The 23,066-nt window shown below is 48.7% G+C and overlaps 1 protein-coding gene across 2 annotated transcripts in view; it reads right to left on the reverse strand.

The window, feature by feature from the left end:
- Positions 1–370: 370 nt before the first annotated feature.
- Positions 371–23,066, reverse strand: part of SORL1 (sortilin related receptor 1) — a 41,997-nt gene continuing 19,301 nt past the window's right edge. The window contains exons 25-47 of one of the 2 annotated variants that reach the window (XM_066334882.1): positions 20,964–21,086; positions 20,610–20,717; positions 20,017–20,148; positions 19,665–19,796; positions 18,878–19,012; positions 18,436–18,591; positions 17,638–17,787; positions 16,927–17,055; positions 15,384–15,510; positions 14,680–14,849; positions 14,347–14,459; positions 13,949–14,053; positions 12,930–13,002; positions 11,819–11,901; positions 11,492–11,588; positions 10,709–10,893; positions 9,811–9,930; positions 9,563–9,727; positions 7,997–8,171; positions 7,498–7,604; positions 6,441–6,633; positions 5,404–5,616; positions 371–4,633 (exon numbers count right to left, since the gene is read on the reverse strand). In XM_066334882.1, coding sequence (XP_066190979.1) covers positions 4,566–4,633; positions 5,404–5,616; positions 6,441–6,633; positions 7,498–7,604; positions 7,997–8,171; positions 9,563–9,727; positions 9,811–9,930; positions 10,709–10,893; positions 11,492–11,588; positions 11,819–11,901; positions 12,930–13,002; positions 13,949–14,053; positions 14,347–14,459; positions 14,680–14,849; positions 15,384–15,510; positions 16,927–17,055; positions 17,638–17,787; positions 18,436–18,591; positions 18,878–19,012; positions 19,665–19,796; positions 20,017–20,148; positions 20,610–20,717; positions 20,964–21,086 — 3,059 coding nt within the window. In that variant the 3' untranslated portion in view covers positions 371–4,565. Of the gene's footprint in view, positions 4,634–5,403; positions 5,617–6,440; positions 6,634–7,497; positions 7,605–7,996; positions 8,172–9,562; positions 9,728–9,810; positions 9,931–10,708; positions 10,894–11,491; positions 11,589–11,818; positions 11,902–12,929; positions 13,003–13,948; positions 14,054–14,346; positions 14,460–14,679; positions 14,850–15,383; positions 15,511–16,926; positions 17,056–17,637; positions 17,788–18,435; positions 18,592–18,877; positions 19,013–19,664; positions 19,797–20,016; positions 20,149–20,609; positions 20,718–20,963; positions 21,090–23,066 lie in introns of both variants that reach the window. The other variant, XM_066334883.1, reaches the window with a different exon arrangement.

Consider the following 23,066-nt stretch of genomic DNA (forward strand, 5'->3'; position numbering starts at 1 on the left):
AGGATGGGAACGGCTTCAAACCGACACAGGGCAGGGTTAGACTGGATATCAGGGAGAAATTCCTCTCTGGGAGGGTGGCAGACCCTGGCACAGGGTGCCCAGAGAAGCTGTGGCTGCCCCTGGATCCCTGGAGGTGGCCAAGGCCAGGTTGGATGAGTCTTGGAGCACCCTGGGACAGTGGAAGGTGTCCCTGGCCATGGCAGGAGGTAGAAATTAGATGATCTTTAATGTCCTTCCCAACCCGAACCATTCAATGATTCTATAATCCTTATAGGTTTTGTAAAACAAAAATATGTTCAGAAAAAAACCTCTCCTTTTTCTTGCACTAGACACACAGATGCTGGATAACAATTTTAGAAATCAGAAGCTGTTTTGTTTACCCAATCCATTTTTATTATTATCATTAAGTGGGGTGGGGAGGGGGGGAATGGACAGACAAAAATTCCTTCAAAAATGTGCAATAATACATAGCAGAAATCAATGAATGAAACAAAACAAACAAATAAAGGACACAGAGTAGCAATTCAAACAGTATAACATTAAACTTCACTTAAAGAACCTGATTAAAAGTTGACACTACCTCCATTAGAGGCTGGCTGCTTGTGGACTGGTGCAGGTTTGGAAGGATTAATTATGATGTTGCAGCTATTTCCAGGAACGAAGATGCTCTTGGTGTCCAAGAGCAGCTGAGTTATTGCACCATTTCCCTTCCCAAGTCCATTTGAAGGAGACTTGAAAGCTGTTTCAGAAAATGTTTTGTTTTGTTTTTTCTGAAAAAAATGATATTTGACTTTTCCATCAGCAATTAAGTGAAATTTGTAATTAAAATTACTCTGATTCCAAGCATGGAGGTGCTCACACTGAGCTGTGCAATGGAATTGGGAATTCCATGGGAATTCTGCTCAGGGAGACTTTCCTTGGCTACAGCTGGGGGTTCCCTGGTGGATAATGTGAGGGGTTTGGACACTCTGGACACAGGAGGAGTGAAATAACGTGGTGACCACCAAGCTGGTGACCACCTTGCCCTTCCTGGCTGCTCTGAGCTCCCAAACATCCCTGTAACTCCATCTGTGGCCAAGGAAAAGAGGCATTTCCTGGGGCTGAGCCCAGCAGCTGTCCCCTAAGGCTGTGTCAAGGTGGGAGCACCTGGAGCAGGTCAGAGCTGGGCTGTGAACTCGCAGATCATCAGCTCTTCCACACATGAAACACCTGCAGCCAGGGGTTTTCACCCCAAATTTCACCCCTTGTGAAATCCTTTTGCAGTTTTCCTGGGTCCTCAGCCAAACCCCAGAGGGGCTGGAAGCTCCTGCTCCAGCTGCTTCCTGCGTGGGCTCAGCTCTCGCTGGGTTCAGGGAGCTTTTACAGGGCTGGCAACCCACAGATGGGGTTTGTTCAGACTAAAAAAAGCCTTTTTTTGGACCTTTAATAGGTCTCCAGCCTGGGAAATGGTACCTCCTTGTCCTTTCTTGTAAAAACCAAAGCCCCAGCGCAAAAAAGGAAACCTCACAAAAAGCCTGAGCCAAAGCCAAAGGAGCCTCATGGTCCAAAACCTCAACAGATTTTCGTGTTCAACCTTTAGTCTTTTGTTCAAATGGACTTGAGAGCACCCACGGGCATCTGAAATGGATGCAAACACAAATTAACTGCTGGAAGTTCCTCCTAACCAGAGTATTTTCCACACCCTTTTTATTTTTGTTTTCCATACAGATCCAAACATTTTACCGGGTTCTCATAAAGCAAACCCGAATCACCTCCTGAAATTCAGGGTAGCAAGTCATGTCACATCCACAAAAGGCGACTGAAACGAAACCAGAACGAAATATACATCCACATCCACGTTCCATATTTACAGCAGGACCCTCCCACCCCCTGAATGTCTCCGTGAACAAGATTCCGTGCTTCAAAAGTTCATAAAAATATACAATTTACCCCAGAACTGCATCGATTCCTCCCCGCCTGGAGCCCAGACTTCTCTACCTCTACATATAAAATACACTAGCCCTGTGAAAGTTGCTTTGCTGAGAGCACAGTGGTGATTTTTGCAGTGAAGGGGAGGGTTGGGGACAGCTCTGAGTGACAGGGCTGTCCCCACAAGGGCTTTGCAGTGTCCCCAAAGCCCTGGGCAGGCAGGGGTGACCCCACAGAGGGCTCTGCTCTGCCCCACACTGTGTTTTAGAGTTAGATTTAACCAGGAGTGTTGGGGTTTTGGGGTACAAAATGCTCTGCTCTGCACAAGAGTCCCCAAGGCAGGAGCCTTTCAGGGTGGCCAGGAGTGACCTGTCCCCCAGGTGATGCTTGGAAATCTCCAGGCAAGGGATTCCTGCAGGATATCAAGTGGTTACAAGGTTCCCCATGGCTTCTGGCTAGACAGAGATGGGCTAGACTCTAAATTCTGCTCATTTTACTGCAGCAGGATTTACCCTGGGGGAGTAAAATATCAGAATTTAACCACTCCTAACCCTCACCAGAGGCACACCAGATTCTGAGATGCTACATTGTAATTTTCAGTTACCTGTGCTAAAAAAATTTACTTTATAAACAAGGGGTTGAACGCTCTTTATTTCTGTTTTTAGGCTTCCTCTCCTGCAGTAAATCTTTTGATTTATGTTTTTGAGACTGGTTTATCCTCTGGGTCAGAGTCTGGTCTCTCTCTGTAGCTGTAAGTCCAGGGCAAACTGAGCAGTGTGTACTGAGTTTATTTTTACTCAAAATTTCAACTCCTGAACATCACCTGATCCCCTGACAAGGTAAAAATATTGCAACTCTGCGAGCTTGCTGCTACTTATAAAAATCTGATTCTAGTTTGGTCCCAGCTTTGGGGAGGGGGGAAAAAATCTGTCATCAGGAATGCTAACACCAGTAATTGAAAATAGAGCCAGTATTTCTCTAGAGTATCAAACCATCCAGACTTCAACTTCTTTTTTTTTCTTTTTTTTAAATACATTTTTCTATTGTGAAATTAAACGGATCAGTTGCGTATCAAAACATAGTTGGCCTCTCTCGTTTCATCTGTAGGAAGACTGCAATTATAACTTAATTTACACAGCAAAAATACCTTTTTTTTTTTTTTTTTCTTTTTTCCCCACAAAAACAGTGTGACAAGACAGTGTGCTGTATTTCCTGGTGAGAAGTTTTGCATATATTGAGCACGGCCAGGGGAGAGCCCTGAACATCCTCCCCTGCCGTGCTCCTGGCTTGGCAGGTAGTGAGGTTCACAATTATTTTTTGGTGATATTCACATTTTGCTGTCACAAAAAAAAAAAGAAATCAAAGCTCCAAACAGTGGCAAGCAGACTTTTTTTTTTTTTTTTTGCATTTGGCTCTGCAGCCAGTATTGTGTCTGCTGGGAACGTGAGATGAGAAAATAACACGTGTGTGTGTGTGTGTGTATTTATATTATTTCTAAAGCTGTAGGTAAAACTGCAGCTGCTTTTAGGAAATTCCGATGAGGGAGCATCAAATCCCTGCTGTGGGCCAAATTAATTTAAATTTTCAGTAATTATTGCTCTGTGTGAGCGTGGAAAATCTGGATTTGCGCACACTGCAGGCTCCCCCTTCCGTCCCACCACCGCGCTGGCATCTGAGGGAAGCTCCACAGAGCAGGGATATCCTAAAAATACCTGGGGAAGGAGTTTTAAGGTGCAAGTGGCAATTTTTATTTTGTTTCAGTGATGTGGTGGTTGTAAGCTCCAGATTAAATAAGGGCAGGGGCAGCAGCAGGAGGGGTTTGGGCAGCACAACTTGGTGCGGGGATATTCTTGACTTCCCACAGCAGCAGGAAGCTAAAACTCACCCCTAAAAATAAATATATATTAAAAAAAAAAAAAAAAAAGTGCTGCTGTACCTTAAGATTGCTCAGAGATTGGGTCTTTAAAAGGGAGAAAAACCATGTGAAATGAGGGGTTTTATTATCATGGCAAGGACAATGATGGGGATGCCAAGATACGACTGCCTTGCGAGATAAAGTGGCACATGTTCTACACAAGAATGTGTACAATGTCTGACGACTCTGGAAATCTGTTCCACAGCAGATTTCCCAATAAATTAACACAACAAAAATACTTTCATATAAAACAAAGTCCAAAGGATTTTTCTTTTTTTTTTTTTTTTTTTTTCCTTTTTTTTTTTTTTTTCCTAAAGTAAAAGCAAAACCTTCAGGGACTATATTATCTCTCTCTACATATATAATCTCCTGATTTTTTTTTTAAATAAATTTTTTCTTGTCTTAGAAAAATAAAATGAGTAGCCAATTTAGTCAACAGAAAATATCTCACAGACTTAAAAGCATGCCCAGCAAGCATAGCCTTGTAAGACTAAATTAATGTTAAATCAAAGCAATTTGTTACTCAACCAACCTAGTCTGCAATTCACAGTTGATTACTACAAAGTGTATTCTTAAAATTATTATTATTTTTTTCTTTCTTTTTTTTTTTTTTTTTTTTTTTTTTGGCCCATATAAAAATAACGTATTGCAACTCAAAGTGCATTTTTAAAATAAACAATCAACTATTTTTATCAAATGAAAATATTTACACCATTTGGTTTTGTACAGTCGGAAACGCGCTTCAGGCGATGACCATGGGGACATCATCTGAAAATCCAGTTATCATTGGGGCTTCATCGTCCTCATCTCCTGGAAAACAAACCCAAAAAAGAGCTGTTAGGGGCCCCTCAGCACTTTATACTCTGCTTTTAAAGGATTTGCATTGGAAGGAGGGGTTGAATTGGATAAAAAATATTGGTTGGGAAAACTTTTGGCGGTTGGACTTGATGGTCTTGAAGATTTTTCCCAAGTTTAATGACTCTAGACTTTCATAATTTCTACTCTGAGACCAAATCCATAGAGGTTGTGATGCCAGAGTGACCCAAACCATGATAAAATAATTAATTATTGCCCTAATTTCACGTCCTCAATGCATTTCTAAGTGTTTTGCATCAGAAGAAGGGGTTTTATTTGATAAAAATGTTTGGTTGGGAAAAGTTTTGGCAGTTGAACCTGATGGTCTTGAAGGTTTTTCCAAGTTTAATGACTCTCTAATTCTATGATTTCTAGTTTTAGACCAAATCCACAGAGGTTATGATGCCAGAGTGGCCCAAACCATGATAAAATAATTAATTCTTGCCCTGATTTCACATCCTCAATGTATTTCTAAGTGATTTGCATTGGAAGGAGGGGTTTTATTTGATAAAAATGTTCAGTTGGGAAAACTTTTGGATGTCAGACTTGATAACCTTGAAGATCTTTTCAGGGTTTAACGACTCTGTAATTCCATGATTTGTACTCTTAGACCAAATCCACAGAGGTTGCGATGCCAGAGTGGCCCAACCCATGATAAAATAATTAACTCTTGCCCTGATGCCACCTCCCCAGTGCTGTCCCCAAAGGCCACCAGGGCCACGTACCCAGATCATCCCCCGAGGAGAAGATGGCCGAGCCCAGGCGGGAGCTGTAGTGGCTGTTGGCGAAGGCAGTGAAGCTGCTCTGGAGCCTCCTGTGCCTCATGTAGAGCACCACGAAGCCAATGCCCAGGGTCACCAGCAGCAGGAACAGCACGGGCACCACGATGGCAGCCACGTCCGTGGCTCGGCCAGATTTGGTGGCAGAGGAGTCTTTACCTGGTGGAGGGAGAGAGGGACACTGTGGGTCTGAGAGATTTCAGCCTGCTGGCAGCTGCTGACTTTTCCCCAAGGAGAAATTTCTCAAGGAAGCTTCTTCTCAAAACAATCCTGGCCAACAACTCTCCTCTCTCCAAACAATCTTTCTCCAGGTGGTGTTTTGCTGTTTCTCTGGTTTAACCAATGGCATTAGAGAGGTGTCGTTTCTATTCACCAACCGTGTTCAGTCTGTGTGGGAACACCTTATAAAAGGTAGTAAGAATTTAGACAATAAAGCCTTGTTTTTCTACACTTTTGCCTTCTAAAATATTTGGAGTCTTTCATGTCCTACAGCGACAGGACACAAATTCTATCTGTACCAACAGCACATCCCTAAAGAACTTAAGAGGCTCCCCTGAGTACTTTTTTTAAGGAGGATGAGGAGAAAACATCACTCCTTATCACTCTCTACAACTCCTAGAAAGGTTGTAAAGTTGTCATCAGGTGGGGTTTGGTCTCTTTCTCCAGGCAGCAGCTGACAGAATAAGAGGACTTAAGAAAAACAAGAGAACACAGCCTCGAGCTGCACCAAGGGAAATACAGGTTGGATATTAGGAAAAGGTTTTTTACAGGAAGAGTGATAAAGTACTGGAATAGGGATAAAGAGGGATAAAGTCTGCCTGGGGAAGTGGTGGAGTCACCATCCCTGGATGTCTTTAAGGACAGACTGGATGTGGCACTTGGGGCCAGGGTGTAGTTGAGGTGTCAGGGCTGGGTTGGACTGGATGATCCTGGAGGTCTCTTCCACCCTGGTGGTTCTGGGGTTCTGTAAAATTGGGACTCACCCGTTCCCAGCTCATCATAGAGAAGCGTGGCTGGCTCCCCACACATCTGCCCCCCGTAGAGGCACCGGGCCTGCACAGTGAACGAGTAGTTGTGGCCTATCTTCAGGTTGGACACCTTGAAGAAGTTGTCTGTGGTGTTGCCCAGGTAGGCTGTGATGTTCATCAGGCTGTCAAACATGTGAATCTCGTAGCCCTGAGGGAGGGGGACACAAACCCCACATCACTGGGCTGCAGAGGATGGGTTTGCTCCTTCCAAAAGGGCTTTGAAACTTGGTTTTACCTCCTGGATCTGGCTTTGGTGAACTCAGCTGGAGGGAGCCTCCTCCAGGAACCCCTGTGCACTGACCTTGGCCAGTTCAGGGAGGACAGACTTCTCTTCTCCCAAGTGACAGGAGGAGAGGACATGGCCTCAAGCTGTGCCAGGGGAGGCTCAGGTTGGACATCAGGAAGGATTTCTTCACCATAAGGGTTGTTAAACATTGGAAGGGCTGCTCAGGGAGGTTTGGAGTTCCCTTCCCTGAGGGTGTTCAAGAAACAACTGGAGGTGGCACTCAGTGCTCTAGGCTGGTGACAAGGTGGGGATTAGGCACAGCTTGGACCCAATCTTGGGGGTCTTCTCCAACCTAAATGACTCTGGTTTGGTTTGTCTGGTCCACTCTGTCCTTAGCACCCACCCAAACACAGAGTCCAGAAGGGTGAGGGTTATTTTTTTGGTGCAGTTTTCTACCTGCCCATGCTCTGACAGACAACATTTCACAGATCTCCTGTCCAGGTCTGAATAATGACAACTTTCAGACTCCCTGGTGTGGCAGGGCATTGTCCTACTCCCAGTCCTTTCACACAAGGGACAACTGTCCTTTTCTAGCAGGGTAATTATGTTCCTAAAAGGTGACTGATTGCATCTATCAGCTTCAGAGCCTCAGCCATGACATGAATTTTAGTGAGCTCTTCTGGAGGGCTCACCAAGGACAGGATGGATTTCAGAGTCTGGGAAAGGAGCCTTGCACTGACTCTGCTCCAGGATTTTCTGTAGGACACGAGGCACAGCAAAACTTACCCGGCTTTCATTGAAATTGCTTTCCTTCAATGCCAAACTCTTCCAGAAAAGCAGAATATGGTCGTTTTCTGTGATGATTTTTAAGGCGTCTGGTGCAGACAGGGGGACTGCAAATGGGAAAAAAAAGTGGCAGCTGTAGCACTGGTGGCACTTTCCTCTTACAGGAGTATTTTCTGAAAATGAGTGGGGTTTTTTTAGGGATCAGCACAATACTCTGGAAAAGGGATGTGCTGGAGGAGAGGCTGCTGTGGAAGCTGGGAGGGATTTTTCAGTGGTAGGGCTATAATGGTGCTTGATGGTGTGCACACAGCCAAAGTGGTGTCTTTCCCACCTCCATTTATCAGGAGAAAAACGCTGGGTATCATTTGAGAAGCTTCCTCTCAATGCTGTCATTTGGGGGTGCAATCACCTCCCCTGGGAGGCTTCCCAAAATTGGGCTTTGGCTGTGGGAGAGGACCAAGAGCTGCAGGAACATTTCTGCAGGTGCTGTGTCCCTTACCTGTGTTGATCTTCATGCTGGATTCCTTGCTCATGTTCCCCAGCTGGACAATCACATGGTATTTCCCTCCTGGCTCCAGCTTCTTTATGGTGTACTCCACCGTGCTGTTCCGGCTTTTCACTTTGTAGATTTTATCTGTTTTCCTCACCAAATCTTTAACTGCCACGGCATAGAGCTGGAGGGGGAGGAAATGGATGGGGAAAAAAAATAAATCTCATTTTCCTGCAGAATTTCAGCTAAACAGTGGTAGGACATTAGACAGGGCAGGTAAAATTTGCTTTAAACCAAGGCTGAGCTTTACAGAAAGCATGGGAAGCAAAATCCCAAGCCTTTTTCTGAATCTCTGCCCAAAATCAGCATTTACTGATACAGAAATGCAGTTAGTGGAACAGACGAGGGCAGGAGGAAAACTCAGGTTGTGTTTCTTGGAGAATCACAAGGATACAACACAAACCCCTGCCCTATCAGAGTTTCCAGCTCTGCTGGGAAAGTTTGTACCTCCAAACCTTTGCAGTAAAGTCTCTGGAGCAGAAAGGGAGGGGAAAATTTGCTGAGAAAATGACTGGCCTTCAATGGAGCGAGACCTGAGTGTATTCCAGTGTGGCAGAGAACAGATCTGGGCTTTGTTGGGGTGGAGGCAGTGCCCCAGCCCAGCCTTGCCCTCCTGGGCAGAGCCAAAGCCCAGAAAGGTGTTTTGGCACATGCCCAGGGCTGTTTTTAAGATCTGGTCAGCAGCAGATACCCCAGACCTGGCTCTTTTTAAATGCTACAGTCCTGAGCTGATGGCCAGTAGGGAGGAAATGAACAATTGGAGGTGTCAGCACTTTGGTGATGATTTCATGTGGAGCACAGACCTGATCTCAGCCTTCCTCCAGCATAGGAAAGGCAGGGATCTGCCTCTGAGCCAGGATTTTGTGTGCACGGGGACAGGAGAAGGCTCTGTGAGGTGTTACTGCTGGAACCCTGGAGGCTGAAAATCTCAGGCTTTCTGTTCTAAAGGGCACTGACCCTCAAGCAAACATCACATTTGACCTGAGGCCTTGGAACAGGGTTCTGAAATTGAGTGATAGTGCTGGGGTTGTGTAGCTGGAATTGTGTGATTTCACAGGGTGAATAACTTAGATTTGGGATTTTAGTATATAGTAATACATGGGGCAAGATGGAGGACTTTGGGCATTGTCTAAGTCCTTTACTTCCTTCTTCTTCATAGGTTTGGATGGTTTTCTGTAACTGGGTGGAAAAGGTCCACATTGCAGGCCTTGGGTGGTCATTATTGGGTCAAAAATATAAATAATATAGGTGTCATTTTGTTATTGAGTGATTGGCACTTAAATAACCTGGGAAAGAGTTGGAGGTGCTCCACTTTACCTTCATTTCTAACATACTCTTAATTTTTTCATACTCTAATTTGCTAGTTGGCGCTCACGATAATGTAGATAAGAAACAATAAACGCCGAGTGCGAAAACTCTGACTCCCGCGTTAATCACAAGCCAAGTCATTAATTACGACTCCCGTGGGTTAATCCTGACCTTGGCAGACAAAGAAGGCAGAGCCAATGACGTTACCATGTCCTGGTCGGGTGAGTCGTAGGGCGATTCCCACTTGATGACGGCGAAGGTCTTGGCGGTGTGCACGGCGTGCAGGTGCCGCGGGGGCAGCCGGTTATCGGGGATCATCTTCACCACCACGTAGTCAGAGGGGGGCCCTTGGTATGGAGACATCACCCGCACCTGGGAGGGAGGCACAGGGGTCAGGGCTGTGTGCTGGTGGAGCCCTGGGCGGGCAGAGGGGCAGAGGAGGAGGAGGAGCCCACCAGGAACAGGTACTGCTCGTCCCGCTGCACCAGCACCGTGATGTTGTGGGCGCTGGTGGTGCTGTTGTGGGGGCTCCTGTACAGCTCCAGGAAGGACGTGGCGTAGAAGATGCCGTAGACCTGAGGAGGGAGAGCACAGCAGGGGTGGGGAAGGGTTTGGCACGGCCCAGAGCATCCACTGGATGTCACTTTTTTAGGGGCGTGAAGCAAAGTCCCTTTTCCCTCTGGAGCCTTTTTCCTGTTTTTCCCTTGTCTTGCCCAAGTTCAAAGTGCCCTTGAACTTCCAACCCAAAACCCCTGAGCTCGGCTCAGGTAACAGCAGCTGATTCAGAGCCTGCTGGAGCATTGTGCTGTCTGTGTTTAAGCCACTTCTCACTGCAACAAACAGACAAGAAGCCTTTCTTTGCTTCTATTTGAAAGGCAGGAGGTTCTTTCCGATCAGTTCTTTCCTATCAGGGACATTCGGAGTCCTGATCAAAAGTCAAATTTATTGAACACACAAAGCATTTATATGGGGTTTTTCTTGTATGGCACTTACATACGGTTCTATTTTTGGCAACAATTTCTCATTGGTTATACGTTCCTCATGACCTCGGTTACTTGGTAATCATTACAAAGTTTCACAACATGTTTCTTGGTCACTCCTGCTGCAGGGAGCATTTATCTGTCTGTCTCTCCCATGGTTTCTGCTCCATCAGGCCTCAGGCTCCTTTATCAGTCCCATTGCACTCTGTATTCCAATCCCCATACTTTCCCTCATTATCCCCCAAAATTTTCAGGGCTTTGGAATTCAATTTAAAAAAAAAAATAAAAATCCTGATTTCAGGGGTTTTGTGCACTGCTCTGAGGCTCTGAGCAGAGCCCAGGGTGGCTGGGGAGGGAAGGGTTGGTGCCTTACCACATTCCTGGGGCCGGTCCAGCTGCATTCCACGGCTGTCTGGTTGATGGCCTTGGCCTTGAGGCTTGGGGACACAGGTCTTGTGCCACTGGTCACCACATGCACAAAAGACAGAGGGCTGTCACCCAGCTCCGTCTTAGCCCAAGCAGAAATTTCATAGGGGGTGTGTGCTGTCAGATTGGCCACTGAGCAAGAAGAGAAAGGGGCACTATTAGGTGAGGCAAAGCACTGTGAGGACAGGATGGGCGCGTGAGGGAAGGGTCAGCATCAGCAAACAGGAGCCTGCCTCTCCTGGGCTGTACTTTGTGACTTTTTGCAGTAATTTTCTTTCTACAGAAGCACCTGGGACTCTGGAATCCAAGCCAGACTGTGCTTCTCTGTGCCTGGATGGTTTCCCATATTCAAACAGATATTCCCAAATCAGAAATGTGATTTACAGGGACACACGTCCTGTCAAAAAAGGAGCCCAAGAAATCCTTGTTCTGCTTCTATTCCCTTTGGCAGATTAGAAATGGAACAACAAACAAAGCCCCATGGGATGAGAAAGGACTAGTGCAGCTCTGGGGGTAAATCCCAAATCTGCTTGAAATCTCCAGGTCCTCAAAACAGAGAATTTGCTGCTTTGTCCTGTCCAGATTTAAACAGAATTGTTTAAACAGAAATGACTAGTTGCAAAGGAAAAAAAAAAAAAAAAAAAAAAAAAAAAAAGGGGCTATAACTTCCCACAAATCCTTCTGCTTGGGGTTGACCAAAGCAAAACTTCATATTTTGATCAGAATTCACCTTTTTGGATGGACTTTTCTCCTTCTATGACCAGAGTCCTTTTTTCCTGCCTGTGGGTGTCGAATGTCCAGTAGATGTTGACCACGTAGCCACTGACCTGTCAAGCCCAAGGACACAGAGCCATCAGGGAACCAGGGTTATGCCAGACCCCTGACAGTCTTTGCATTGTATTTTCCATCCCAATTAAGAGCCCCGGGGCAGTCTGGGAGCAGTAAGAAATGATTTGGCGTGAAATAACTGGCAACTGCAATGCTTCAGTGGGTGACAGCTTCTCCCAGCCACTATTCACCATTTACCCGTCTCAAATGGAAAGGGAAAACCTCTTACCTTGATATTAGTGGTCATTTTTAGGCTGAAGCTTATGGAGTCCTCACTGTAGCTCTCAATGTGGATGACAGGGGGAGGAATGACTGGGAGGAAAGAGAGGAAAGACCTGTTAGTGCAGCACAAAGAAATAAAAATATTTATTGAGAGGGGACAGATAAGATACAGAGAAGACACTGACATCATTTTTTTAAGTCCACTACCTAAAAGCTGCTTTATCTGTGCCTTGCTCAGTGCAGGCTGGGACTGGAGGGGTCTGGGCAAAGGGATTTTTTCCCTCTGAACTCAGCAGGGCGAGCTCCTATCCCAGTTAACAGCTCCTGGCCCTCCGAGGAGAACCCTAAACCTGAAGTCAAAGCTGTTTCTGTTCTTTTTACCTCTGTTTTCCTAAACCACCAGGTAATTCACATTATCTGAATCCTGCACTTTGAGCAGCCTGGTGTTTTCCTTCCCTTCTTTCATCTGGCAAATCGGCAGACAACTTTGAGGCAGGGCTGTAAGTTTGAGTTAAGTAATTGGCATGAATACAAACGACTTCAAAAGGGTTTTCTTTTAAAAAAAAAACCAAGAAAACCAACAGGTTGGGAAGGAAATGATTTGCTGTGCTGTTTGAATTTATCTGCTGTTAGACTGTGATGATGTGATAGTTCTTGCGAGCTGTGGTTGCTTTTTATGGTCTAAACCTGCAGGAGGAGCCACAGTAACTGTGACCTAAGAGGGAGAAGGATGAGCCAGCATCCCTCCAGAGTGAGAGTGATGGGGTTGGTAATTTCTTGTCTGTCTGGAGGCAGGATTTGGCCTACAAAAGTCCGAGGGAATCTGTCTGCAGCCCTGGCAGAGAGGGGACAGGCTCTTGCTCAGTTCCAGGGCAGCACATCCATCCCGTGCCACAGAGCTCAGAGGAAATCAGACACTCCACGGAACTCTGAGTGAAAAAGTCACTTTTCACAGGTCACTGTCAACAGCAAAGCTGCTGAACACAACAGCAAAGCTGCTGAACACTGTGAAAGGCTCAGCAGGGAGAATAAAGGCCAGGGAGGTGTCTCTGGATGCTGCTGCTGATGTTCCGGGCTGTTTTGTCACCTTCTCTGAGCTGAACCCAAACAACATTTACCTTTGCCTTTGACGGTGGTTATGGACTTGGATTCACTCCAGTTTCCCACCCCTCGGCTGGTCACTGCAGCAACCTTTGGAAAGGAGGGAACATGAGCAACATTTCACAGTGCAAACAGAGCGGGAGGTTAGAGCAAGGTTAGGGACCTGCCGGGGCTCCTGGGAAAAGGACCGGGAAGCAAACAAAAGCTTAATTACTTGGCAATAAAATGCTTAATGCAGAGATAAAGCCGACTGCTTAAAGTCAATTAGAGGAATCTAAGAGGAGGGAGGTGCAGCCTCTTTGCAGATAACTGCTCTCTTATGAGAGCTTTGAGGAGTCCATCGAGATAAGGAGCTTGGGACTCCACGGGCCATTAAGTAGGTGAGAACCACACCAGGGAAGTCCAAGCCCTGAATCTGCTTCCAAAGATTTATTTGGGGAAGGGTTATACAGGGAAGCAATGCCATGGGAGGAAAGGCTCCACCCAGCTGTGAGAATAGCAGGGCTTTGGAGGAGGGGGTTTATCCCCAAAACTTCCCCAAGAACTCAGGAGGACGGACAATGGCAAAGCACACACATTTCCCAGGGCTAACTGTGCAGACTTTCATTTCCTGTTCTTATTACTTCTGTCTATAATTACCCAGCCTCTCCCCTGTGCAGACATTCCCCACAGGCAGATCTGCTTCTCTTCCCACTGATACACCAAGGACCGAATTTATCTCTGGCCCACATCCAGTGCAATTGCAGTGACATTGGAATGGGCAATTAGCAGGGAGGATTTTGTAATCCAGCCTGGCCTTCTGGGACAAAGGAGCAAACCAAGGGCCTTGGAACTGTAGACATTAGGAGTGGTGGTGTGGGTTGGCATTAAAGGGCAGGGCTTCACAAGATGGGTTTTTTAACAAGATGGTTTTTTAGCAAGTTCTTGGCTGTGCAGGATTTAGACCACTCAGCAATGAGAGCTCACTCAGGGAGAGCTTTGGAAATACTCAGAAACAGCTTTGGAAATACTCTGAGAGAGCTCTGGAAATACTCACTCTGACGGTGTACAGAGTGTTGACCTGCAAGTTCTTGATCTCCGTGTAGTTCTTGGTGGTTCTGAGGGATGACCACTCCTTGGATCCACTGCTGCTGTATTCCACCTAGGAGCAGCAAAAGAAGGCGTGAGGGCTCACAAAGACCACAGGTCAGCAGGTGCCTCTGAGACAAAATATCAGCAGGAAGAAGGATGACACCTCAGAAAGGGAGAAATTAGGAACTCAAGGGCTATGGTGCTGCCTGCAGCATTTCTCCTCCCAGCTTGCCCGATGTTCCCAGCAGAGTTCCTCCCCAAAATATCCCGTTCCAGGCCCACCCTCCCCTGCAGCTGGCTGTGTGCTGCTGTCCCCAGGCCACCCAGCTGGGCTCTGTCCCAGCCAGGGGCAGCAGGACTCACGATGAATTCCCGGATGAGGCCGTGGGCATTCACGGGGGGACTCCACCAGCCCATCACCACACCCTCAGCTTCTTTCTTCAGGGACAGCTGAAGGTTGAGGGGAGCATCTGGTACTAGTGAGAGAAAGAGGAATATCAGCGACAGCCACAGCGCCGGGGGGAAAGCATCACCTCCCTGAAAAATCAGGACACAAAGGGATGGACGGCCCTTTCTCCCAATCCAGCACAATTCCCAAAGCCATGGAAAGACCCTTTTTGTTCAGGGATCTCACTGCTTCTGAGCCCAAAGCAGCAGCACTCTGGCAGGCACTGGGGGAGCAGCAGCTGTACTCACATCCTTCAGGCGCCCGCAGCGTGATGAAGTCGTTGGTGTTGTACACCCGGCTCAGACACTGCACCTGCACTTTCACCTGGTAGGTGCAGTCGGGCTTCAGCACCTTCAGAACGCTGTTGGTTTTGTTGCTGTGGGTCTCCAAGATCTTCCAGATGCTCTCACCGACCGTCCTGAGTGACAGAGCAGAGCCTCCAGTCGGGATGGGGTTTTTCAGCACAGAACACACAGATTTGTCCCCCAAAAATTTGAACCATTTTAAAAGGTTGCTGCTCGTTTCGGTAAGGCCACACCACCAATCTTGAATAGATGCTGTTGGAAAGCCTCAATTAACTGCGGCTTGGTGACTAAGAAGCCCCTGAGCTTTCCTATAACTCTTGTGCTCAGATTTATTATCTTTGTTCTTGCTCTTAATGGTCCCACAAAGGCAAAGCCCAAATGGGAAAAAAAAAATGAATATAACAACTGTACTGCCTGAGTAAACAGTCAAGGAGGAAAGCAATGCAGTTTGTCACAAAAGCCCTCTGGGTGCACCCATTTTGTGTCTCTTTTGCTACCAAATATTAGATTTTCCAAGCAGAACTTGATTAAGGAGCTCTGAGTGTTTCAGGCCTGACTCTGTGAGGTTCTATGCAGTAAATGCAGGCTCACCTGTGCTCAGGCTTGTCCTTTTTACCTGACACAACAGCAGGGGAGGGATGATGTACCTGTAGTAGATGTTGTAGACACAGGAGGTCGAGGACATCCTTTTTGGCCGAGCCCAGGTCAGGGTGACATCCCCAGAGAAATCAGCTGACCACTGCAGGTTCTGGACTTTGTACACGATTGTGTCATCTGAGCAGGGAATGGAGAAAGGGAATTTACTGCAGGGAAACAATCCCTGCGCCCAGGAGAGAAACAGGAGTTTTGTTTTTAACAGCAACAAGAGAGGAGGTAGAAACAGCACTGACTGGAGGGGGGTCTGCACCATTTAAATGAGATGTGTAATTTATCAGGAGAAGACTGGGCTCACAGGGGGCAGTTCAGAGCAGGGGTTTACCCCTGGTGATCTTAGTTCTACCCAAAATATCTTTATGCTGCATCAGGCAAGTGTCCCCTTTCCCCTAAGGAAAAATCAAGAGTGGCTGTTGATGAAACACTGGGAATCTTGGAAGTGTGCGAGTGCAAACTGCTCGGTGTCACCCTTCTCCTGGTGTGATCAGTCTGCGCTGTTCCTGTCACCAGCCAGGCCTTTCTTTTTGGGTTTTCCCTTCACCCATCTCATGCTCAGCAGCAGGACCCAAGCAAAGGCTGAAAATTCAAGTTTGGGGCTTGCCTTGACATGAGCTCTGAATCACTGCCTGACCCTCACAGGGACACTTGGGGGATAAAAGCACCGTGGAACCCAGCCCTGGCAGAGCTGGGGATGGGAGGTGCTGATCTGAAATTCCCCAAATCCATGCCCTGCTCCCTCCAGGCCATTCCCTGCTCTCTCTGTACGTGTTGGAGCCCAAACTCCACTGTTGTGGCTTGGCTCTGCTGAGGTGCTCAGCTTTGGTGCTGAACAGAACCCAAGCAGAGCAGAGGCAAATTGCTGCTGTTCTGCTCTCCCTGAACAGCTGGGATTAAATCCAGCAGGCACACGGTCCATGGCAGGACAATTTTTCCAAGGGAAGAGAAATGGTTTTCCCTTGGCGTAGCAGCTGAGTTGTGTATCTCAGCATCTCCTTCCCTCTCCCCTGAACCTGCTAGCCCTCTCCCAATCAATATTTAATTAAAGAACTAAAGCTGATTGATGCCCAGCCCCCCCAGCAGCTCAGTGGGGACCTCATGGCCGGCCAGAGTGATCGATGGCTGTTATCAGCCCAGGGCTGGCTCTGTCCCTCTGCCCCCACAGGGCCACCAAGGCCAGGGTGGGACAGCCAGGGATGGCAGCAGGGCTCCTGCCACATCCCCCAGGGTCACCTTGCAAAGGAGAGCACAGCAGGAGACTTGTTTCACCTATGGGCCACGTAAAACAGACAGCTTTGCTCCTATCCATCCTAAAATGATTTTTTTTTTTCCTGTATCTGAGGCTGCTGGAAGACAAATGGTCAGTGTAGAAGCTGCTGGGAAGTTTGTCCCAGCTGGTGATAAATGGCTGAGGAGGTAGCTTGATCAACTGAGCAGAGGCAGATAAATCAAGGATGTTGGGAGGGAAAGGTCACATCTCCAGGAGAGCAGCTCGGTGTGCTGACAGGGAGTGAGGGATGGGACAGGGCTGCTGCTCACCTGTGCAGTTCCTCTCGTCACTGCTGTCTGAGCAGTCCAGGTACCCGTCACAGCGCTCTGTCAGCAGGATGCACGCCTCCCCATCCTCACACCTGAAGCCACTGGGGCACGACAGGCTGCTCGGAGTGGCTGGAAAAGGCAGAAGAGGTCAGGACTCGAGGCAGGGATGTTCCCTCAGCAGCACTGGGACGATTGCAGGTGGCTGCACGTCAGGGATGGAGCTCAGGCTGATGTGTCAGAGGCACTGGGGTGTCTCCTTCTGGCTGCAGAACCCGGAGCTTATCCCATTAAAAACAACAACTGGGCTTGTAATGGGAATAGCACTGCTTGGGCTTTTTTTCCTTTTTTTTTTTTTTTTTTTTCTTTCTTTCTTTCTTTCTTGTAAAGGATTTCTGTTTTCTGCAAAGGATTTTTTGGGCTTTTTTTCTGATTTTTTTTTTGTGAGGGTTTTGTTTGTTTGGGTTTTTTTTGTGGGTTTTGTGGGGTTTTTTTGAGGGGTGGTTTTTTTGTTTTGTTTTGTTCTTTTGGTTGGGTTTTTTTGTTTGGTTTTTGGTTGGTTTTTTTTTTTGTGTGTGTTTTTTTTTTCTGTAAAGGAAAATCCTCAGGGATTTTTCACCCGCAATCAAAACCTCCTCAGAGCCTTCCCTACCCTCCCAAGGAGTTTCCCAAGGGAAAGATCCAGGTGGGAGCCTGTCCCTTGCCCACACTCACGGCAGTTCCTCTCGTCAGTGCCATCCTGGCAGTCCCTCACTCCATCACACCGCTTCCAGTTGGGAATACACTTGTGCAGCTGCTGGCACTCGAACTCGAAGCGGCTGCAGCGGCCCGGGAGCGCCGGGGACGTGGCTGTCACGTTGGGTCCTGCACAAAGGACACACAGGCAGGAAAGCACCGAGACACGGCAGGGCTGTGGCACTGCTGCCTCAAGTTTGCCTGCTTTTCACTGTTTGCGTTTTGTTCTCACGCAACTTCAAGTAAACTATGTGTATTATTAGAATTGTTTACATTCTTCCTCTCTGAGAAGAGAAAAATGATTAGTGGTGATGTTCACCAACGAAATCAAAAAAAGTGGCTACCTGTGGTAGCCAATCTTAACCTGTCTATAAAATTGTATATAATATAGAGTCAGAAAAATAAAATAGAAGCTTTCCTTCTTGACCTCCTGCTGGCACCGCCACCAGGAGGGACCAGCTGCTGTCCCCGGGTCCCGACTCCACTAGATGGCAATGTCCTTCCATCCAGCAGGTGCAGGGGATGACGCCTAAGCCATCCTCTCTCCTGACTGCAGAGGGCTGGAAAAGCCTCTGTTGGGCAGGGAATGTCCTGCTCTGGTGGCACTGTCCCAGCTGATGGCTGCAGGGTGACCAGGAGGGTGACCCCAACAACCAGAGGACAATTTACAACCCACGGCATAAATTAACCCCGCAACTTGGCGAGGCGGTAAAAGGCCAGAACTCCCTGCAGATGTGCTCTGGGAAAAGGGAAGGGGTGAGGGAGAGGAGAGCTTACTTGAGGTGGGGCAGGCCTCCTCGTCAGAGCCATCGGTGCAGTCCCTGTAGCCGTCACACACCCAGCTGTTGATGATGCAGGCGCCGCTGTTGCAGCGGAAATGGTTGGGCAGGCACGTCGGGGGGATCAGCGTGGTAATGGGATGAACTGGAGAGCCTAAAAATACACCAGGGAGAGCTGAGCTGAGCTCCCTGCTCCTGGGTAAGCTCTGCCTGCTCCCTGCTGACCGAGGAGCAGGTGAGGCATCTCAAGCCCGGCGTTTTCGTCAGCGTTGTGTCGGTAATCGGGATATTTATAGAGTAAAAAGACGCATGGAAGTGCCCACTCAACCCGTTCATGAGGCGTTTTTGGGGTCACAGGGGCTGTGGGAAGGCAGAGTGATCCTTCAGCACATCCCAGCCCCTGTCCTGTCCCTGTCACAGCCCCAGCAGTGTGTCCTTACCCTCGCAGTCCTTCTCATCAGACCAGTCCCCGCAGTCGTTCTCCTCGTCGCACTTCCAGCGGTTGGGGATGCAGTGCCCATTCCCACACTGGAACTGGTAGTACCGGGAGCAGTTCGGGGCTTCTGTTGGGTTTTCTGGCAGGGAGAGGCGAGTCTCATGAGCCACAGGGTCACCTCTGCAGCCCTCAGGACAGCTGAGAGCTGGGAGCACCTCAGGCTGGCCCAGAGAGCATCACCCTGAGCAGCACAAGCACATTCCTTTCTCTTCCTCCCCGGCATTCCCATTCCTCCCAGCCCTCACTCTGTTGACACCACTGCTTTGTCTGTGTTCTTCGCGGCCAGACACCACCCCTGGTCTCAGAACCAGAGCAGAATCCACCAGAGCATGGCAGAAATGGAGGAGCAAACCCTGCAACTCTGAAATGAGGCTGCAGCTGCCTCGCCTGGCTGGGTACAGCTCCTGCAGCCACCCAGGGAACAGCGGTAAATATTGGGTTTGGCTGAAAACTGCCTGTCTGCTCAGGGCTGGGAGTCTGTGCAGTAAATACGGCCACAGAGGAGTTAGTCAAGCACAAGATGTGCCAGGTTTTCTGCGTGCTTCACTTTACCTGCCTGCAGTGTGAGGGAAATGGCACTGATCTCCAGGTAGGACACGCTGTGATGTGCACAGGGAAAGCTACACTCACACATACACGAGTGAAAACACGAGCAAGACAGTGCTCCACGCTCCTGAAATCCAAAGGGAGCTGGAGTTGCAGTGGCAGGAGGCCCTGGGGGTGCTGCTCACCACAGTTTGCTTCGTCGGAGTAGTCGCCGCAGTCGTCCATCCCGTCACACTTCCACACCAGGCTGATGCACACACCATTCTGGCACTGGAAGCTGAACTGGTCACAGGTCCGGTGGAACTCGGGGTCCTGGGCTGCAGGGAGAGGTTTGGTGTAAAGATGAAGGGCTTCAGGAAAGCTGGAGCAGGAAGGAGCACGCCCAGGGGCTATCACGGATTTCTAAGCAGAGCTTTGAAGTCTAGAGCCACCTCTTTGGAGAGCTGGCAGCCTCCTGGTAACCTGGTTCTTCCCACACCTCTGTTTTCCTCCTGTGCCCAGCCCTCCCCTGGCAGAGGGGCCCAGTGTGACACTCACAGCACCCAGCGTAGCTGGCATCTTCATCCGACCCGTCCCGGCACTGGATGATGCCGTCACACACCATGGAGTGGAACAAGCACTGCTGCCGGTTCTTGCACACAAAATCCATGTAGCGGGTGCACAGGGGCTCTGCAGGGGACAGGGGGACAGGAGGACAGGGGGTGGCACCTCTGCTGTCCTTGCAAACAGCAGCGTCACCCACTGGTGACCTGAGCACAGCAGGAGGAATTTAGGGAAGTAAATTTCCCAACACAAATGGTCTGAAGCTTACAAAAGTTCCCAAATGGTTTGAGCAGTGTCCCTGCACAGGCTGCCCTCACCAAATAACCCCTCAGGGTGGGCACAGAGCCACCAGGAGGGGTTTGGTCACTTCCCTGGCAGTGTCCCCCCAGCCTGTGCCTTTTGCTGACCCGCCGATTTCACAGGGAGCTCGTGACTGCACGCTAAGGCTTTCCCATTCTCTCACTGGGATAATGGGAAATATCTCCCATTATCTCTCTTTACTCCCAGTGGGACAGGCTCGGGCAGAGCAGAAATGTGTCAGCCCTCAGTGCTGGGCCCCAGCAGCTCCCCCTGCCCCTGGTACCCACCACAGTGCTGCTCATCCGAGGCGTCCGAGCAGTCGTTGATGCCGTCGCAGTGTTTGCTGGTTGGGATGCAGGTGCCATTGGGGCACTGGAAGCCGTTGCACTTCTTCTCTGAAATCCAGAATTAGGTGGATGCTGTGTGTTTTTGGGGGGTTTGTTAAAGCTGCTTTAAGTTAAGCTGTTTAATGAATCAATCTAATCGCGGCTAGAGAAAGTCACAGTTACCTTTGCGCTGTGATGGCTTTCAGAGGGGTGGGGGCTCTCCCCCTGAGTTTTTGCTGGTTTAGCTGGTTGGGTGTGCAGAAATCCCTCCCTCCCGTGGCAGAGGTCCCCCCACACACACAGAGGACACGTTACCACAGCTGGCAGGGTCCTCGTCAGAGCCGTCCTGGCAGTCGGCGTCACCGTCGCACGCCCAGCGCTGCGGGATGCAGTGGCCGTTGTGGCACTGGAAGCTGGAGGCCTCACAGGTGTGGTAAACTGCTGAAACCAGAGCAGGGGGACACCTGAGGGTGGGGTGTCACCGTGGCCCTGCTGAGCTGAGAGCGAGCCAGGCCACACCACCACACCCTGCTCCTTCCCCTGCACCAGCATCTCCCACCACAAGCAACCACCCCATGGACCCCAGGCAGGAGAATTCCACGAGTTCCAATTTCCCCTCTCTGGGCCATTCCTGCTCACAAGCCTGCCGTGCCTCAGGGATGGCTTTTGCAGGGTAGAGATCTCCCAAAGCTCTCCCCAAAGTCAGCAGCCTCTCTCCCCGTCCATGTCAGTCCTTGGGGTGTGTGGGCAAAGGTGACAGTGGTGGCACGGTGCCAGAGATGGCGAGAAATGTCCCCAAGATCAAGCAAGGCTTTGGCAGAGCTGCAGAGTCCCCCGTGCAGGGCAGGACGCAGTCAGAGAGAGCTTTTAATTAAGGCAAACAAGGCTCTTCTATGTTGCCAAAGCAAACAAGAAATACGATTCTCCCCGGGGGTTTTCCTTAGGCTCCTGTCAGGAAAATATCTGCCTGTGGGGTATCTGGGTTGCAGCCTGGTTTGTGTTGTCACTTCAGAGACAAATCTTGCTCCTCCAGCAGGAAAGTGCTCAGAGTTATTGAGAAAAGCAATGTTCAACTTAATTAAATGGCATGATCCTGAGTTTTAGGTTAGAGAGTGACATGCACTCGCAGATATTTCAAAATAGTACAATCTGGTGGCAGTAATATTCTATTAGGTATTCAGCATGAAATGTAATTATTTTAGATAAGAGCAATAATTGCAGCCCGGTGAAGTCAGACGGAATGTTCCTCAAATAATTGTGATCCTCTTAGATAATTCCAACTTGGGGCTTTACAAACCCGGCACGTTTTTTTGAAGTAGGTTCCTCTCCTGTAGTAATTCTCTCTGGAGACACTCATATGAGAGATAAGTGATACCAATATAAATTAAACCTTCTTAGAAAGCCACACTCATGGAATACTAATGACCAGGATCAGCCCTGGGTGCTCCAGGCACAGCGAATGCCACAGGGGTGAGCAAAGAGGAGCTCAAAGACCCGAAAGGGATCTCTTAAATCCTTGTGCCAGAGCCCCAGGACAGCAGCTGGTGCCACTCTGTGTCCCAAAGGCTCCAGGCTGCTCCTGAGCCAAGCTGCTGCCAGCATTCCAGGGGCTGTCCTGGTTCCTACAGTCTCCCCATGGATCTCAGCCTCATGCCACGGAAAGCACTGCTTTTATCCTGAAATATCCCATGTATGGCTCCATAAATGCAACCTTGTGTCTGTCACTGATGGGCTGGTGCCCTGCCTTCTCTGGTGCAAGAAGGAGAAGTCTCTTCTGGTGCAAGCACTGAGGGTTTTGGCTTTGGTTGATATTTCTGCTTGATTGTTTCTAGGGGAAAAGACCAAGGCACTGCTTATCTGTTGGTTTTTCTGATGAGAAAAAGGCTCTGTGTGGGTGTTAACCTCGGGAGGCTGCTGAGGAGCATCACTGTGGTGGTGAGGAGGGCGGAGTGTTGTGACTTTCCGCTCCAAACACAGTGAGGCTCACAGGACTTGCACAGGAGGCAGAAGTAGGGTTATTTCTGTCAGCCAGGCAGCTTTCGTACAAGTTGTAAGCAAAAAATAAGAGTGGGTCTTTTATGTGGGACTCCCTGCTTAGGACACCCTCTTTAGGGTTTTCGAGCCCGTGGAGCAATGAGCCTGCCAGAGGAGGACTAAAACTGCCAAACTAAACTTCCCAAACTAAATCTGCCTCGTCTTCACATCAAATACCTGTGGAGAGGCTGCAAGGAGCGTGCCTGTTTTCTGCAGCAAATTAATGGCAAGGAAATAGAGTGAAAGCTGTGAAATGCTGCCAGTGCCCACTGGCCTGATCCCTTCCTCCCTGAACACGGGAGCTCCTTTTGCCAGGAGAATCCTTTGGCTGCTCAGCAGCCACAAAGCCACTTCCCATTCCACACAGCTTTGCCTGTGGGTGCA

This window comes from Sylvia atricapilla, chromosome 23 (genome assembly GCF_009819655.1).
Source record: "Sylvia atricapilla isolate bSylAtr1 chromosome 23, bSylAtr1.pri, whole genome shotgun sequence".
In the NCBI taxonomy this organism is placed as follows: domain Eukaryota; kingdom Metazoa; phylum Chordata; class Aves; order Passeriformes; family Sylviidae; genus Sylvia; species Sylvia atricapilla.